Source organism: Pygocentrus nattereri, chromosome 27 (genome assembly GCF_015220715.1).
Source record: "Pygocentrus nattereri isolate fPygNat1 chromosome 27, fPygNat1.pri, whole genome shotgun sequence".
Classification (NCBI taxonomy): Eukaryota; Metazoa; Chordata; class Actinopteri; order Characiformes; family Serrasalmidae; genus Pygocentrus; species Pygocentrus nattereri.
The window spans coordinates 27965562-27985167 of record NC_051237.1 but is presented as its reverse complement, the minus strand read 5'-3'; the positions used below and the strand labels follow the sequence as shown (position 1 = coordinate 27985167).

At 43.9% G+C, this 19606-nt stretch overlaps 1 protein-coding gene across 1 annotated transcript in view; it reads left to right on the top strand.

The window, feature by feature from the left end:
- col28a1a (collagen, type XXVIII, alpha 1a) overlaps window positions 1–19606 on the top strand; it is a 56292-nt gene that overhangs the window by 22995 nt on the left and 13691 nt on the right. The window contains exons 12-23 of the mRNA XM_037535254.1: window positions 2734–2802; window positions 3318–3386; window positions 3502–3570; window positions 5783–5851; window positions 6004–6072; window positions 6204–6272; window positions 7518–7589; window positions 11031–11099; window positions 14107–14178; window positions 15575–15643; window positions 18466–18534; window positions 18629–18697. Coding sequence (XP_037391151.1) covers window positions 2734–2802; window positions 3318–3386; window positions 3502–3570; window positions 5783–5851; window positions 6004–6072; window positions 6204–6272; window positions 7518–7589; window positions 11031–11099; window positions 14107–14178; window positions 15575–15643; window positions 18466–18534; window positions 18629–18697 — 834 coding nt within the window. The remainder of the gene's footprint in view (window positions 1–2733; window positions 2803–3317; window positions 3387–3501; window positions 3571–5782; window positions 5852–6003; window positions 6073–6203; window positions 6273–7517; window positions 7590–11030; window positions 11100–14106; window positions 14179–15574; window positions 15644–18465; window positions 18535–18628; window positions 18698–19606) is intronic.

Below are 19606 nucleotides of genomic sequence, written 5' to 3'. Positions count from 1 at the left end.
AATCCATTTAATAGCACAGAATAATGGTTTGGGGACAGAAGACACAAACAGATCCAGGTATACAAGCAGGATTTCTGTCACTGTTCAGTCATACAAGCCTTGAGCTGTGCAGCCATTCAGGCATATATGGCTTCCATTGTGCATATCAAGTTAAATGACCCTTATTAGTCCCACAACGGGAAAATTTCACCTCCACATTTGAACCCATCTGTGCAGTGAAACACCACATACACACTAGGGGGCAGTGAGCACACTTACCCGGAGCGGTGGGCAGCCCTATCCGCGGCGCCCGTGGAGCAGTTGGGGGTTAGGTGTCTTGCTCAAGGACACCTCAGTCATGGACTGTCAGCTCTGGGGATCGAACCGGCAACTTTCCGGTCACAGGGCAGGTTCCCTGACCTCCAGCCCACGACTTACAGTCTTAGCTCATATTTGTGGATGCAGGTTTATTGTGGATGGACAGTGTTTATTGTCGGGTTTTGTCAAAGTATTCCCGTGCGCACGTGGTGAAACATGCTTAATGTGGTGCTGTCTGAAGGGTCAAAAGTCACGTCTCCAGATTCCCTGAATCTTTTAACGTTGTTTTGCTCTGTAGAGGCTGCATTGCCTGAAACCTCTGCGGTTCCTGGGTTGAGTGTGTGATTTTTTTGGCTGATGCATTTTTGGTGGCAGGCCTTGACTCACCCTCGCTCATAACGCATGCCTGCATCATAAGATGTTTAAGATGGTTTTTTAAACATTTCATAATGTTCCTAGCCTTAAGGTGCCTGTCTCCCAACATCTTTAGAACCTGTTACAGGCCTTAATTTCAGAATGAGCCTAAACATCTATCAGATCAATTCAATTCAAGTTTATTTGTTTGGCGCTTTTTACAACGATGTTGTCACAAAGCAGCTTTACAGAAGTTTGAAAACACACAGTTATAACATATAAAACTGCCTCAGACTGGAGGAAGAAATGTTGGGAGGAACCAAGACTCACAAGGGGAGACCCGTCCTCCTCCGGTCAGACAGTGTTTACAGTTTAATAAGATAAAGACCAAATAAAAGCTGAGAGGATCTCTGTCTGAAGACTGGAAGGTAAAGCTTTAGAAACTGCACTGGTAGAGGCGGTCTCTGACTGAGGCCGTCTCTGACTGAGGTGGTCTCGGACTGCGGCGGTCGGACTCAGGTGGTCTCTGACTGAGGCGGTTTCTGACTGAGCCGATCTCTGACTGAACCGGTCTCTGACTGAGCCGATCTCTGACTGAGGTGGTCTCTGACTGAGGTGGTCTCTGACTGAGGCAGTTTCTGACTGAGGCAGTCTCTGACTGAGCCGATCTCTGACTGAGCCAATCTCTGACTGAGGTGGTCTCTGACTGAGGTGGTCTCTGACTGAACCGGTCTCTGACTGAGCCGATCTCTGACTGAGGTGGTCTCTGACTGAGGCGGTCTCTGACTGAGGCAGTCTCTGACTGAGGCGGTCTCTGACTGAGGCCGTCTGAAAAGTGGGAGTGAGCTGAAACGGTCCCATCCTCTCTCAGTGCTGGTGCATCTGGATGGCACAGTGATGTAACTGAGGGTGTTGCAGCCCAAATGAGCAGGAGAGCAGGTTGGTGATGGTGAGGAGGCCCTGATGGTCAGTCTTCAGCGGGGTGGGAGGGCAGTCATTATCTCAGGAAGAGTAAAGAGACTAAATGAGTCAGGAGTATAGTAATAAATATGACTGTAATGAATATGATTTCCCCAGAGTGTGGCCGGTGACTCCGGCAGATCTAACTATAACAGCGTAAACTACAGGGAGAGAACCAGAAGGGAACATAGACATGAGAGAACCCTGATATGCAAATATGTTGGTGTGAGGCTTGTGCAGGGCTTTATACGTCAAGAGAATTTTATAGCCAGTACGGAATTTGATAGGAAGCCAGTGCAATGCTGATAAAACTGGGCTGATGTGATCAGATTTCCTGGTTTAAAGACATAACATTCTGACCACCTGTGTCCACTCACTGTCCACTCTACTAGACACTCCTACCTTGTCGGTCCACCTTGTAGATGTAGAGTCAGAGACGACAGCTCATCTGCTGCTGCACAGTTTGTGTTGGTCATCCTCTAGTCCTTCATCAGTGGTCACAGGACACTGCCCACAGGACGCTGCCCACAGGACGCTGCCCACAGGACGCTGCTGGCTGGATATTTTTGGTTGGTGGACTGTTCTCAGTCCAGCAGCGACACTGAGGTGTTTAAAACTCCAGCAGCGCTGCTGTGTCTGATCCACTCAGACCAGCACAACACACACTAACACACCACCACCACGTCAGTGTCACTGCAGTGCTGAGAATGACCCACCACCCAAACAGCTGCTCTGTGAGGGTCCATGGGGGTCCTGACCACTGAAGAACAGGGTAACAGAGTATCAGAGAAACAGATGGACTACAGTCTGTAACTGTAGAACTACAGAGTGCAGCTATACGGTCAGTGGAGCTGATAAAGTGGACAGTGAACGCAGAAACATGGAGGTGGTCAGAATATTAGGCCTGACTGATGTATTTACAAAAAATAATAAAGTTGATAAGTTATTTTACTGTTTTTTGTTCAAAAGCAGGTCAGAGTAGAAGCATAAATCACTGCTTTATCTGCGTCTCACGCTGTTGCGTTCTGGAACTGGGTTTGTAGTCGTAACATGCTTGGAAATTCATTATGAGTCTTTAATGTTTTGTCTCTCCTTTTGTTACTCATTCTCTGGGTTTTACAGGGAGACAAAGGTATCCAAGGCAGACCCGGTCCAGTCGGCCCGGTTGGTATAGGAGAACCAGGAGCCCCTGTAAGTTACAGAGATGGTGCTTTTCATTATGACCGTGAGTGTTAAGTCTGTCCAGTAGAGGGAGACATAACTTCACTGATCGTTAAAGCCTTCACATCCTTTAAGCTAAACCCCGAAACCCACGTCAGTTCTTCACTACCTACATATGGTCTGTGTCAGGACTGGTATCGCTGCTTTTGTTGGGGGTTATTTATTTATTTATTTATTTTAATGGCATATTCAAGGAATCCACCAATAGACACAGATATAAATGACTAAAAACCCCTTTGCATTACAATTTTGAAGTTACGTTAGAAGTTACAATTTTGGAAAAATGAGATTTTGTTCTTACAGCAACAAATTGAATTTCACTGCCGCTACCAGATAATTAATAGTGGTTAGTAAATAAGTTTTGTGATTAGTAACTGAATAATAAGCATTTAAAATAAAGTTTAAGGGGTTTAAAGCTCTTATAAGTCTCTTGAAGATCCATTTTATTGTTATCAATACTAATAATCATTTCCTTTATTGGTAAGGGTCCACAAGGACCACCAGGGGTGCAAGGAAACCAGGGTTTGCCGGGTGAGGGCTTGCCGGGACCCAAGGTAGGTGCTCTGTAACTCCGTTGTTCCCTCTTAGTTGCCAGCGGCAACACATTGATGTCTTTTAAGTGCGTGTCCTAAATGTAAGTTACTGTAAATGACTCTGTTGTCCCTGCAGGGGGACAGAGGCTATGAAGGTCCAAAGGGTCTACGTGGTCCTCCAGGCTTGGGCGTTCAGGGTGAAAAGGTTTGAGCTTTTATTAATGATGAATTAATGATGAACAACCAATATGGAAAAAGCATTATGCTAATTGGGGGCACCAGGCTTCCATGTACTTTTAGCTGTGTTAGGATGGCTGGTGTAATTAAGTTGGCTTGATAAATTAAGGTGGCGCAGAATTTAAGGCGCAACTCTTTTTTAAGGTGGCTTCAAACTTAAGGTGGAACAGAATTTAAGGTGGCACTCCATTTAAGGTAGGACGAAAATTAATTTGGCACAGAATTTAAGGTGGCACTCCATTTAAGGTAGCACTAAAATTAAGGTGGCACAGAATTCAAGGTGCGACTTCATTCACGGTAGAACCTAGCAACTCATTACCGTCCACCTTGGATACTGCAGCTTCTGCTTAGCAACATTTTGGCAACGTTTTAACAACTGTCAGCAGTTTTCAACCATTTTAACATTTTAACGTAATTAACTGTGCTAAAATTAACTTAAAGTTAACTTAAAGTTCGTTCACAAACTTGCCATTTCTACTTAGTGCCGTAATCTTGTCATTGCAGATCAGATATTTTCATGTATGAAATAGAAATAGAAAGACCACCTTCACCCGTGGCCATTAGGTTATTAAGTTAATCATCGTTCAGGATGATTAGCTCCCAAAACTAAATTTGAAAAATGATGGAAAGCTACAGAGAAAACAGGACTCCTAACAACCACCTGGGAGGCCTGGTAGACACCCAAACTGCCCTGAAAGCTTTGATCTCTGAGAGAGAGTAGAAGATCAAGCTGCTTCAGATCTGAAAACATCCACAGGTGTTTCTGTCCATCCTTCCACTGTGAGAAGACCACTCAGCGCTGTGGGTCTGAAAGGACGTGTAGCTGATCAAGAAGAACCTCACTGAGAAAAGGAGACGGACACAAAAGATGAATGTTTACTCCAAAATGTGAAAAATGGACATCTGAAATGTGCAGTGAGGTTAATGGACTCCTGGGCTGGCTACATTTGTAAGAAGCATTACCTGAACTGTGAGTAGCAGGAAACGCAGCCAGTCTCTAAAGCCCGTTTCACACGCGATTCGACCCGGTGGGCAATCCGGAACCACTCCGCGGCTGTTTGTGTTGTTTTCATGTAACATAAACGTCTGTATTGTTTTCTGCTCATATAAACTTTATGTAGACGACATAAAGAGGTCAATAAAATCCTGACTAGCTGCCGTGACCGCTGCTGGCTTTCTCACCAGGTGGCGTAGCTCTGCATGAAGACGAGGGGACGACTGTGTTCACAACATTAACCTGCTCAAGAGTTTTCAATCAACCCGTAGAGTCAAAACTAGACTTTTCATTTGTTTATTAGACTAGATTGTATATTATAGCACAGCCGATGCAGTTCTTTACTGTTTCTGTTATTTTGCCACGCTTGGCAGAAACAGACCCAAATCGTGTTTTTGCGCTTCGTATGCGGCCAGAGTGAAAGGCTACATTGATTAATATAGGAGCGTGTTGCGGCACTGGCGTGAAATGGGCATAAGAGCTGAGCTTTGGAGGTGTGGAAAAACATCCCTCACTGTTAGAAATAAAGGACCATGCAGGTACAGGATTCATTCATCAAGGTACAAACAATGTAAGTGCACCCCTTAAAGGTGCAACAGGGGTTTTAAGGTCCAACTGTGCACCTTACATGAAATTTTCCTAGTGGAAAAATAGATATTTGTAGCCTGAAGGCGAGGCGGGGTGTGTGGAGTCAGTCCAGCTTAGAACAGATCATTTCAGTGGATTATGGTTCAGTTATGTTCCCTGACTGAAGGTGCTGAGATGTACCCCTGAGGGTACCACCCCAGAGACAGGAGGGGAACTGCCCCAGTGACAGTGTGAGAGTGCTGAGTGCTGAGAGTGCTGCAGATTCTTTGAGAGACTGAAAGTGAGTCTTCTGAAAAGAATGGAAGCTGCAATGAATTCAAACGACGGACACTTTAAAAACGGAAATATTTGATTGAAACGTGATCGTGTAACTGTCCTGTTATCAAACAACTTTTGGCTGGACATTAAATAAATGAAGGTTGGCCTTTTGGATAGTACTGTAGATTTGCTCCATCTGTTGGAGAAATGTTTGTGATCTGTTTCCGCTTGTGTTCTAGCTAACTGTAGAAGCTGACTGCCAGGGAACATCATCGATGTCACCATCAACATTTTTAAGAATAATGTGAAGAAACTTTCTAAATTCTGTTCTGTCCTGTAGGGGAACACAGGAGCTGCAGGCTTGCCAGGCCCTGTGGGATTTCCTGGAGCTGGGATCCAGGGAGAAAAGGCACTTTAGAACTTTTCCTCACTCTTTTCTGCAGTACACATTTAGATTCTGGTGTTTTCAATACAATTAATGAGCCTATTAAAATCTCAGACAGGGCTCATTGGAACCTTCTACATAGTTTATGTATTTACCCTTTCATATCTTTAATCCAGGGTGACCAAGGACCAACTGGGCCACCAGGCCTCAGAGGATCTCCTGGTGTGGGTATAGTTGGGCCAAAGGCAAGTGCTGCAGATATAGAAGCTAATGACAGATGGCATAAAGGGTTCTGTTTGAGAATATAGTAAATGTAAAATAAAGAAAGCAAAAGAAAATGCAATTAAGTGAGTAAATGGTAATTATTGCTTTTCAGGGAGATCAGGGCTTTCCGGGTGAACAGGGACCACCAGGAGAGAGAGGGAATGGAGAACCTGGTCCAAAGGTAAATACTTTCTGGACATGAATTTTACTCTCAATCCTGAGGCATGGAGGCCAGCAGGTCAGGGAAGGCAGGACTGGCAGCATACACAGAATGGGCCACGCCGACATCCTCAGATGCAGGCGGGGCCTCAATGACATCCTCAGATGCAGGCGGGGCCTCAATGACATCCCCAGATGCAGGCGGGGCCTCAATGACATCCTCAGATGCAGGCGGGGCCTCAATGACATCCTCAGATGCAGGCGGGGCCTCATTGACATCCACAGATGCAGGCGGGGCCTCATTGACATCCTCAGATGCAGACGGGGCCTCATCGGTGTCCTCGGATGCAGGCGGGGCCTCATCGGTGTCCTCGGATGCAGGCGGGGCCTCATTGACATCCTCAGATGCAGGCGGGGCCTCAATGACATCCTCAGATGCAGGCGGGGCCTCAATGACATCCTCAGATGCAGGCGGGGCCTCAATGACATCCTCAAATGCAGGCGGGGCCTCAAAGACATCCTCAGATGCAGGCGGGGCCTCATTGACATCCACAGATGCAGGCGGGGCCTCATTGACATCCTCATATGCAGGCGGGGCCTCATTGACGTCCTCAGATGCAGATGGGGCCTCATCGGTGTCCTCGGATGTAGGCGGGGCCTCATCGGTGTCCTCGGATGCAGGCGGGGCCTCATCGGTGTCCTCGGATGCAGGCGGGGCCTCATCGGTGTCCTCGGCTGCAGGCGGGGCCTCATCGGTGTCCTCGGCTGCAGGCGGGGCCTCATCGGTGTCCTCGGATGCAGGCGGGGCCTCATCGGTGTCCTCGGATGCAGGCGGGGCCTCATCGGTGTCCTCGGCTGCAGGCGGGGCCTAATCGACGCAGGCAAATGTGAACGACCTCACTGGAGAATAGCAGGTGGTGCTCAGGGACACATGCGCTGTCCACCAATCCCTCGCTGTTATCATCCTCTCCCCACTGTCACTGCAGGTTTTCATCTGTGCTTGGGGTTCCCCACCTTCCCCCCAGCTCTCACAGCCACCATTGGGGCCCAGAGGTCGGGTACATGGCACAACCTTAACACTAGAATGACTAAAGCTGTGTGAATGTTATGAGTTTTACTGGCTGAAAGTGCATAAATATGCAGTCCTCACTTTTTACTGCATAGACTTTGTAAAATAAACTACCAATTTCTGTTCACACAGCAATATCAAGACGTAGGAATGTAACATTTTTCTTGTAAACACACGTGAATGTTATATGTCTTTCAGGGTGAGCCAGGACCAGATGGTGCTCCTGGTATTCCTGGCATCCCAGGAGAGGATGGAGCTGTGGGACCTAAGGTCAGCACTGCCTCTTCATGTGCATGCTCATCAAAGCAAATGTGATATTTCTAAGCTATTCCAGGCAGCATATGTAGGTTAAATAATAAAGGCCCTACCCTTGAGCCTTGGGGCACTTTTCAGTAGATTAAAAAAAAAAAACAGTTTTGAGCAGATTTGCATGTTCTGTGTTGTAGTGATTGATTGACAGTAGTTAGGACATCACCAGATACTTTAATTTAAAACGGTTCCATAAAGAGTCAAGAGATGAGCTAGAGCATTTTTAAAACGTGATACATTTCTTAAGATTAATAGCTGAAAAAGTGGACATATCACCTTTTGCACCACGTGTGAAGACTGAGTGAGCTGTGAGGCTGAACGCTCAGTAAGGTTTTCTCCTATGGCACCACTTATCTGCCTAACTGAAAATCATCAAACTCATTGCGTCTGTTAACTGAATAAAGTCCAGATGGCGGAGGAGTTAATCTGTCCGTTCAGAGTAAAAGGAGGAGTTTTGGACTCCCAGTCATGTTTATATCAATTAAGCAAGTGTGTTTTTTTCTAGCTGGCTTTATTTCACTAGGATTTTTATTTTTTTATAAATAGCATGATGGGTCATTTGTGCGTCTCTGTTTCCTTTCAGCTCTTCGACAGTCTCCTTGTGGTTTTACACCGTTAGCTGTGTTCCTCAAAGGAGTTTTGGCTTTGCCTGAGATAATCTTATTTTTCAGGGCAGTAGTATTAATGCATTAACCTCTTATGCTTATGGGTATATTTAGTTTATTCTATCTGAATTTTCATGTCCAAATTGTAAGGCAAATTATTCAGTAACGGCATTAAATACATGTAAATTTTTATTTCATTTTTATTTTATTTATTTATTTATTGTAAAAGCCCCTCAGATGAGCAGAACGTGTGTTTTCTGATCTCCACATTTCACTACATGCTCACAATTTACTGCTGAAGGCCAAAAATCTGCGCCGCTCTTTGTGTTGTTCTCTAAAAGTGATGTTTCCAGAGCAGATCACTGAAGAGACGCCGTCTGTTTATAGTTTAGAGCCCAGATTTGGGGAAAAATGGGTCGACTTTCAGTAGAAAAACAAACTGAGTTCAGCTTCTTTTATTATAAGGGTTTAAAATGACGTCACCGTCTATTAGACTGGAGAGAAGAGCTACAGCCTCACACGACGCCCAGCTTCTGAATGGAGCTTATGGAGTAGGAACGTTATGGAGAACAGGACCGAGTGGTTCCAAAGTGGAACTGATAATTCCAAGGAATTGTAAAAGTTAACTGAATGTCACAGAGTATTACAGAAAGAGGGGGTGAAGGTAAAGTTATAGCAGCACATAGTAATAGTGATCTTATCGCTCTGCGTTTGATCAGACTGCTATTTCATAAAAGACCAAATGAAAGGCAGTAATTCCAACTTTTACTGTGTGTGACCTCAGTGTGTAAAGCTTGTGAAGTGGCCGAGTGTAAGGTTGGCCGTATGTGGGACCAAAGAAATACTGCACAAGATCAGTAGAGCTAGGAATTCAGCAGTCATAAGATCTATAGGTGTATACATATGAATATTAATCTTTCCAGGTATATACGGCTTCTTCTTTGCATGATGCAGCTTTAACTTCCACAGACAGTGATTTCTGGAAGTGCTCCTGAGCCCATGCAGTGATTTCCACTACAGGATCATGTCTGTTTTTAATGCAGCGCCGCCTGAGAATCCGAAAATCACAAGCATCCAGTAACGACCGTCGGCCTTGTCCCTTGCGTACAGGGATTTCTCCAGATCCTATGAATCTTTTGATGGTATTATGTACTGTAGATGGTGGGATATTCAAAGTCTTCCCAATTTTACGTTGAGTTTTTGGCAGACTGGTGAACCTCTGCCCATCTTTTCTTCTGAGAGACTCTGCCTCTCTAAAACGCTGTTTTTATAGTCAGTCATGTGAGTTAAATGCAATTTGCTCCTCCAGCTGTTTTTCATTAGTTACCACTTACTTTTCCCTCCTTTTGTTGCCCCTGTTGCTACTTTTTTGAGATGCGTTGTTGCCATCAAGTTCTGTAAATATAGAAAATTAAAATATTGTATTGTGAATAAAATATGGGTCTATGAGATTCGCAAATCATTGATTCAGTTTTTGTTTATATCAATTAACATTTTATTTTATCAACTTTTTGGAATTGGGGTTACATACATAAACATTATATATATATATATATATATATATATATATACACAGTATCTCACAAAAGTGAGTGCACCCCTCACATTTCTGCAAACATTTTATTGTGTCTTTTGGTGGGGCGACACTGTAGAACTGAAACTCTGATATAAGTTAAAGTGGTCAGTGTGCAGCTTGTACAGCAGAGCAGATTTACTGTCCTCTGAAAAGAACAACACACAGTGAACAGGTCTAAATTGTGCCCAGTTGTGTCGTCGTCTGATGAGACCAAGATGAACTTGTTTGGCTCAGATGGTGTCCAGCATGTGTGGTGGTGCCCTGGTGAGGAGCACCAAGACAATGTCTCTCGCCTACAGTCAAGCATGGTGGTGGTAGCGTCATGGTCTGGAGCTTCATGAGTGCTGCTGGCACTGGGAGCTGCGGTTCATTGAGGGCAACATGAGTTCCAGCATGTACCGAGACGTTCTGAAGCAGAGCACGATCCCCTCCCTTCGGAAACTGAGCCGCATGGCGGTTTTCCAACATAACGACCCTAAACACCTCCAGGATGACGACTGCCTTGCTGAAGGTAAAGGTGATGGACTGGCCAAGTACGTCTCCACACCTAAACCCAGTTGAGCACCTGTGGGGCGTCCTCAGGCAGAAGGAGGAGCGCAAGGTCTCTAACATCCAGCAGCTCAGTGACGTCATCATGGAGGAGTGGAAGAGGATTCCAGCAGCAGCCTGTGCAGCTCTGGTGAATTCCATGCCCAAGAGGGTTCAGGCAGTGCTGGATAATAATGGTGGTCACACTAAATATTGACACTGAGCCCAATCTGGACACGTCCACTGTGAGGTGGACTCACATGTGCTGCCAGCTATTTAGACATTAATGTCTGTGTGTTGTTCTTTTCAGAGGTCAGTGAATCTGCACTGCTGTACAAGCTGCACACTGACCACTTTAACTTATATCAGAGCTTCAGTTCTACAGTGGCGCCCCCCTCACTCTGGAGGCCACTGCTGCAGGATGCGAGTAAACCTATTTACAGCAGGTGCAGGGATGACTGCTGTACGTTTTCCGTTTTGACTGGAGTGTCCCTTTAAAGTAGCTGAGTTCACTAATTGGAAGGGCTGTCTGGATATTTTTGGACGTCTTTAGCTTGAATACTGTTTGAAAGCTGTTTTACAGGCCTTCCTGAATTAAGCTTCTGCCTGACTAATCCATGAGGTTTTTCTATTGGAGTTTTCATAACTGTTTCTCTTCTTACTCTTGACTCCTGGACATACCAAAAACATTAGGGTGAGACGGGGTTACCAGGGTCGAGAGGCTCGGATGGTGCACCAGGAAGGGGAATTCCAGGAGAAAAGGTACTATTTCGTCAGCGGTCACGCCTCCGTGTTTGCGAACGCCACATCAGAACTGGATTACTATATTAAACACTATATTAAAGGCTTCTCTATTAAACAAACAGAAGTATTTGGAATGATCTTACTTCACGTAACCGCAAAGCGTGTCTGGGCACGTGTTCTGGTGTAGCCTTCCTGATCATTTCCAGAAAGTGGCTCTTCCTGAATCCCAGGCTTCATGTGCTTATGTGACACATTGCCATTCAGACCTTTTACCTGAGAAGTAGAATATTATGTGCCTTACAGGGTGAAGTGATGTTTTATATTATGGATAATTAAGTCAGGACATATTTTCAGTAAGTAAAAGTTTAGTAACTTCCATCCATCCATTTTCCAAGCCGCTTCTCCGTCAGGGTCGCGGGGGGGTGCTGGAGCCTATGCCAGAATTTTGTAACTCATATTGAGCAGTAATCAATGTTTGCAAAGCAAAAAAAAGCAAACAAAACACTTAAATGGGTGGGAACAAGCATCTGATATAGTTTGTTAAAGGGAGAAGGTTCACAATGAAGACCATAATGGCTTTTTGACTGCAGAGTTATCGTGTTTGCGCAAGACGTTAGGCAACGTCTTTAGTCTTTAATCTACAGAACAAACCGCAGTGGTGGCCTATCTGTCTTTATACTGTATTGTAAAATACTAGATCACCACTGTAGACAGGCAAATCCATGGTGTGATATTTAGAGGTGTGGCTAGCTTGTAGAGTCCGTGACGCTCTGGCTGTTGAGAAGTAATTGTAGCATTATTGAGGTTATAAATATTCAGAGCTCATCTGCCAAGCGATGTAAGTCAGTGGAAGCGAGCAGGTTAGTCTGTTTGGTTCTGTGTGATCTAACTGCCTGTCGGATTGAGTTCAAATATAATATTCTTAAATAATGAACAGTTACCACCAAGAGCTCACTCATCTCACCTTCATGCATTTTAATCTGCTCTTCTCCTTTTAGCTCTTTAAAATCTGGGGTTTGTTAGATCCTCAGGCTGATTATTCGCTAGAAACATGCATTACGGTGCAAATTGATTAAGTCATTCTTAATTCTTAATAAAGTTTAATGCATTTTGCTGCATTTACACACTTTTTGCTGCATGGTGGATGAAATGTAAAGAATAGAAACAAAACATGCAGAATTCATTTGTTTTTACACCGGTCAGGCGTAACGTTCTGACCACCTCCTTGTGTCTACTCACTGTCCACTTCATCAGCTCCACTTACTGTATAGCTGCACTCTGTAGTTCTACAGTTACAGACTTAAGTCCATCTGTTTCTCTGATACTCTGTTACCCTGTTCTTCAGTGGTCAGGACCCCCATGGACCCTCACAGAGCAGGTACTGTTTGAGTGTGTGTTGTGCTGGTCTGAGTGGATCAGACACAGCAGTGCTGCTGGAGTTTTTACACACCTCATTGTCACTGCTGGACTGAGAATAGTCCACCAACCAAAAATATCCAGCCAGCAGCGTCCTGTGACCACTGATGAAGGACTAGAGGATGACCAACACAAACTGTGCAGCAGCAGATGAGCTGTCGTCTCTGACTTTACATCTACAAGGTGGACCGACAAGGTAGGAGTGTCTAATAGAGTGGACAGTGAGTGGACACAGCGTTTAAAAACTCACTGCACTGCTGTGTCTGATCCACTCACACCAGCACAACACACTAACACACCACCACCACATCACTGTCACTGCAGTGCTGGGAATGACCCACCACCCAAACAGTACCTGCTCTGTGAGGGTCCATGGGGGTCCTGACCACTGAAGAACAGGGTAACAGAGTATCAGAGAAACAGATGGACTACAGTCTGTAACTGTAGAACTACAGAGTGCAGCTATACGGTCAGTGGAGCTGATAAAGTGGACAGTGAGCGTAGAAACGAGGAGGTGGTCAGAACGTTACGCCTGACCGGTGTATTTTTTCTATTTTTAAGTGAGCTGGCAAATTGCTAAGAATATATTTCACTTCAGGCCTTTTATCAAAACTGATGAAACAAATCAACATTAAGCTTTTCCATGGCATGAGAAGTCGGCAGATTTGAATGATTTCACTGATTTTTTAAAGAATTTCTACCCAGTTAAATGGCTGAGATGTAAACAGTCGTCCAGAGTGGTTTGGTGTGAAACACTCAGAGTCAGTGTAACGTGTGGGAGCGATGATGAGGCGCTGAGAGAAGCGAGGTTTATTAGGGGCAAATCCATAATCAGGGTCAAGACAGTCCAGGGTCAAAGAGCCAACACAGAGAGATGGAGGGACAGACGAGACAAAAAGGAACACAGACTAAACACAAAAACATAGACTAGGACAAATAACGGGCGCCAGAAGATACGACACCAAACAATACCACACAATACAAAGACCAAACAAAGACCAGCAAACTAACAGGGGAAAACACAGGGCTCAAATACAAGGAATAACGAGTGTTAACAAGACACAGGTGGTTACAACCAGGGGCAGGGTCTGGAAACAAGAGGGCAGGACCGGGAAGAAACAAAACAAGGAATCACATGGACAAGACTAAAACAGAAGAAAAGCACATGGAGGACTGGGAGAGGCCAATTGTGACAGTCAGAATTGTTCACAGTGGTGGTGATACGTCCAGCTCTAAAAGCTCCCTCACAGAAAGTTATCACATTAAATAATTATATAAACCTATTTTGTATGTTTTACCACTATTTCATCATCATCATCATCAGTGTTGCATATAGAACTCAGAAGAAACGTGTAGGTTTATTGGTGGTTTTGGATAGTAAATGAAATGGCTATATTTACACTGCAGACATCACGACCCCTGGTTCCTATCACCACCAAGTTTGAGTCAGTACGTTTCTCTACAGTGGAGCATTCCACACCAGACCACTCTGAATGACTTTACAACCCAGTCCTCCTTTCTCGGAAGCCAAAACAAAGTCTTTGGATGGATCATGATGACAGCACGTTGGTCTTGATAGAGCTGTAACGTCTCTGTAACGTCTCTGTAGGGCGATCGAGGTGAGCGTGGCCTTCGGGGTCTCCATGGATCCCCTGGACCCGCAGGACCATCGGGGGCTAAGGTGAGACACATCTGCTTTGTTCTCTGAGAAGGTGGAGTTTTATTTTTAGATTCTCTAAATCGCCACAGAGTTCAGTGTTCCTGTGATTTACCTCACCCGATTCTACTGAACTGGCTGTGATAGAGGAAATTAAACACTACCTCAGTAACACTTTGTGATTATTAGTTAGATTCAGAATTAAGAATTTGAGTTTATTCAAGAGTCATTTAGAAGCAGCTTTCTAGAAGTTCCTAAAACCTTCAGTAGTGGCGTAATATGACGATGATTATGAAGATTATACTGGTTCAGCCAAAAAATCCCATTTACCCCATTTTTCACTCAATCCAGATGCAGTTGAGCCGCCAAGACATGCAGAAGTCCAGAGAGGTTATAGATCTTATTACAGACTGTTGTAGTTTTCTAGTTGTATATCTGCCTGTAGTGAGGATCTTTATATTTATTCTTCCTGTGATACTTTTTAAATCCAACAAACTGGGAAATTCTGCGCTGCATTAAGCCAAATGTGCAGTGAAACATTTGGCTTAAACACCACATACACACTAGTGAATACAAAACCCACACACACACACACACACACACACACACACACACACACACACACACACACACACACACACACACACACACACACACACACACACACACACACACACACACTATGGGGCAGTGAGCACACTTGCCCGGAGCGGTGGGCAGCCCTATCCACGGCACCCAGGGAGCAGTTGGGGGTTAGGTGTCTTGCTCAAGGACACCTCAGTCATGGACTGTCGGTGCTGGGGATCGAACCGGCGACCTTCCGGTCACAGGGCCAGTTCCCTGACCTCCTGCCCACGACTGCGCCCTTTACATACTTATTACTATTACTGTACTGTAATCTGCTTCTGGCTGCTAAATTTCCTGCTAAAAGTATCTGTCTGTCTGTCTGTCTGTCTGTTTGTATCTGTCTGTCTATCTGTATCTGTCTGTCTATCTATCTGTCTATTCATCCGTCTATACCAAATCAACAAGTCTGTACAACCTTAATGAAGAGCTGGATGCGATTTGAGTGGGTTGAGAAAAGTTTGATGATGTTTTTAAAGAAAAAGATTTGGGTGACTATTGAGTTCTAGTGTTTGTTAGCAATGTTAGCCTCTTAGCTCCAGTATAAACAAAAACATTTGGACACCGAACGTGACGTGACTGATTGCCTACAAAAGAAACTGTGAAAATGTGTGATGAGATGTTTTGCTGTACCATTTTTAATGTACCTTGTCTCGCGCCTGTTATATATACACAAGGCGGTATGTGTGACAGACAGGATATGGATCACATGAAGGATGTTTACGGAGATGATGGTGTGATAATAGAAGAGTGATGTGTAAGGGATTGAATGTTTGACTTGTTTTATTTGTTTTAGGGAGAGCCCGGTAGTGCAGGTATGATGGGAATGCCCGGCCCGACCGGTCGTGGCCTGCCTGGTTCAAAGGTACATAGGCTAAATGTTACTTTGCCCTAATGATCTTAATGTTTCTTTTATCTGAGCTTTGATCTTCATTCCTTCACTTATGCGCTTCCCGCAGAAGAATGGCATGAGGATCTGAATAGTTGTTTTTATAGAAGAGCATCAGTGCATCCACGTTAAACTGCTGCTGAAATGAACTGAACCCCCTGAACTCAGGCGTTCTCACGTTATTAGGAGCCACAAATAAACGCGCAGGGAGCAGCTTTACTGGCGCTGCTGTTCTGACCACTGGGACATCCACTGGTCTCTTGCTGTTGTTAGAAGAAAACCTGGTATCTCCAAAATGTTAAATTTACAGGAGAAGGGAAAAGCATACTTTACTTTTAATGGAAGTCAATGGAACCAGAATTTTTTAGTCCATTCTTCATGAAATTTGCAATCAGTGTAACGAATAACAGGCATTTTAAAATTATGTCGAAAACTGAAAAAAAGACAAAAATTTATATATGAGGTTTTCTTCCAACAGTAGTGATGTTTATACTATAAATATCACTGTGAGAAAGTTTCAGGCGTCTAAGCGAATGTTTAACCAGTTGACCTCAGCAGGGAGTTCATCACAATATACATTAGAATAAAGTCGTATTCATAATTCAGATAAACAGAAAAACAATAAACAGTAACAAGAATTTCTCGGGTCCATATTTTTCCTGGACACCTTCACAGCCGCCACAGAGACTCATTAATATCATCAATTACATCATGAGCTCAATTTACTGAGCACTGATTGGTCAAACCAGGAGCTGCTTTTTAACTACATATAATACTGGACTTCCTCGAGGAGGAGAGGCTTGGAGATGGTGAAACACACACACCAACATCCAGAACATCACTGTTTATATATAAATATATAGTCATTATTAATTAATATTCTATATATTTTGTTTATTCAAATATTTACACTTTTCTCAGCAAATAAACACAAACTACACAAATAGCATTTGAAAATGTGTGTTTGGTGCCTAAGACTTTCACACAGTACTGTAGATAGATAGATAGATAGATAGATAGATAGATAGATAGATAGATAGATAGATAGATAGATAGATCTAAACTAAATATTAGAGATTTTGCTTCAAGAGGTTTTCGCGATACACACGGTCACAATATTGATCTTTTCTGACATCTGATGAATTAAAATGAAGAAAAAACTGTGAGTGCATTTACATGATGAAGATAACGGAGCATTTTGATATGAAACATATGAGGATCATGTCATATGAAGAGCCTTTAAGATTGAGAAAATGCCCTCAGACACTAGAGGGTTAAATGGGAGCAGTCGTTTTTAACCCTGAGATTAATCACTCTAAATGATTTGAATTATTTGGTCTAGTTTTCAGCGCTAATAACTGTGAAGTACCATTCGTTAGGGTAGGACTGTAGATCAGGGGTGAGGAACTCCGGTCCTGGAGGGCCGGATTCCTGCACAGCTTGGTGCTTTTCCTGTTCAAACACACCTGGTTCAACGTAACAGTTAATCACAAGTAGAGCTGGGCGATGAAGCCATAACGATAATTAACTTTTCCTTGACGAAGTGACAAGAAAGGTTCAATAAACGTTCGATATAATACACCATCCTCACACTCCCACATTCTGATTTAAACGAAGGAAAGCTGAGGAAGCTGTGAGGCACTGGAAAGCGGGAGAGCGCTATCTTTCCAGGCTAGCTGTTTTCAGCAGCACAGTCACTCGCACCACACGGCGAATTGATGATATTGTAGATCAAACAAGACACAAAAGCACCACTTTCAGTTTAAACAGGCCTAAAAGTCGGACTCTGTTTGTCTGGGTTTTGATATATTTCGGGTCTGCCCTCAAACACTAGGGCAGCACAGAGAAACCCAGTCGTCTGCTCGCCGCTGTTGTCGCTTACGGCTACTAGAAAAACTGCGGCCGTGCTTTTCCAGCTGATGAAACCAGCTCACCAGACACTTTCTCCCACTGTCCCATGACAGATCTGTGAAACGTTCCACTGCTTGGTGGGTGCTTCTCGTGTTCTGACCATAAAGGACAGTTTAAAACAGCAACTAACCACCCAGGAGCAAATATCAGCCGTCAAACCTTAGAAATAAGATCTGACATTTATCGCGAGATGTAATCGATATCGAACCATATGAATTCTGTTTATGGTGATGACACGTTTGTCCAGATCGCCCAGCTCTGATTACAAGGTTTGGTTGCCGTTGCTAGAGCAGGGAAACCAATCTGCGCTGAACTTTGGCCCTCAGTTCACCACTCCTGCTGTTGTCAGTGTGCGTGATTGTATCTGTGCACCACTGAGCACATAAAGCTTCTCACCTTAACTAAACACAGCTGAACTGAATGAATGAATGAAGGAATATTATATATATTATATAGCGCTATAATCTGTCCAAGGAATGTGCAACAACAACTGCTACCTCACCCGTCTATTGTCTATTGACTGTTTTAGAATATATAGTTTTATAGTCCTTTTTCTTTATATTTAAGATTTTTGATACTTTTTTCCTTAAATCTGCACTTTATATATTTTAGCCTTATGGTTAAATTGTTTTGTATGTAGGACGTGCCGCTGGCTTGCTGCTCACAATAAACGCATCTTATCTTATGAATGAATGAACTTTATTGTCACTTGCACAACGAAATTGAAACTGAAGGGAGCAGATTTCTGGAATCACTCCTATAAAAAAGCTTTATTGTATAGTGAACGTGGATGTAGCTTCACCACAAACGGTTCCAGTGGAGCTCTGTACTGGATTATGGAGTGTTTATAATGTAGTGACTCACATGTTCATTATGTTCATTGTCAGGGCGAACCAGGCCCCCTGGGTGCTCCGGGTGCTGTGGGAGAGCCCGGCATTGGGATTGCAGGGCCAAAGGTAACACCTTCTTAGACGAGGGCAGTGTTCAAGTAGAGTACTGCGGTTTTACTGGGGTTTTCCTCATGCCTGTGATGTCTTTGCCTGGTTTCAGGGTGATAGAGGACCAGCTGGGCCACCTGGACCACAAGGGATAAAAGGAGAGGGCTACCCTGGGCCTCAGGTGTGTATTAAAGCGCCCCTTTGTGCACCCCGGCCCCCAACCCCCCGCACACACACACACACACACACACACACACACACACACACACACACACACACACACACAGGCGATTTAATGTACCAAGAGGCAAATATACAGTCATATGCCAAAGAACACTCCTGGTCAAATGACATATTTTGTTGATTTTCTAGGTGATAATAAGTTTGAACATCCTCTACAGTAAACAAACCTAAATATGTTTTTTTTTTGCAGCTTTGCGCATAAATTCAGCAAAAAAAAGATACTTGTGTATTGAAATGTGCAGTAATGTGTTCTGTTATTTACACTTGCCCAAAGTAGAAATTCAGAAAAAAGCCGCGTCAGTCTCGACTGCATATGTGGACATATTTCTATATTGAGCTCTATTTACACAAAGTTAGGTTAGTTCATCATTTATGTTGAACAGACTCTCCCAAAGTTTTACGCTGCTGCGCTGACGTTGAACCGCGTGCTGCACTGGGTCGGTATGACCAACAGGTCAAAACCAGCTCTAAACAAAGTGACCGCTGGGCCCTGATTGGTGCTCTGGCTTTGCGCTTCTTTCGTTTTGACATGTTACGTTTTTATACACACAGAAACCAAAAGGAACGACAGATTTCTCAAAATGTAGGAGGAAAAAGTCGGATATTAGACTCTGAAATGTAGTGGAGTGAAAGGAGAAAGTCGCCCAGAACGGAGAAACTTCAGTACAGATACACCAAAAAATACTAAAGTACAGAAACTAATTACATTTACTCAGTTACTCAGATACTGTCCAGTACTGGTGTATGGACACTAAACTTCAAAAACGGACCCTGTCATTAAATACAACACATGTGCATACAATCAAATGCAGAGTTTGGGCAGCTATGGTGAAGTTTTTGTTGATTT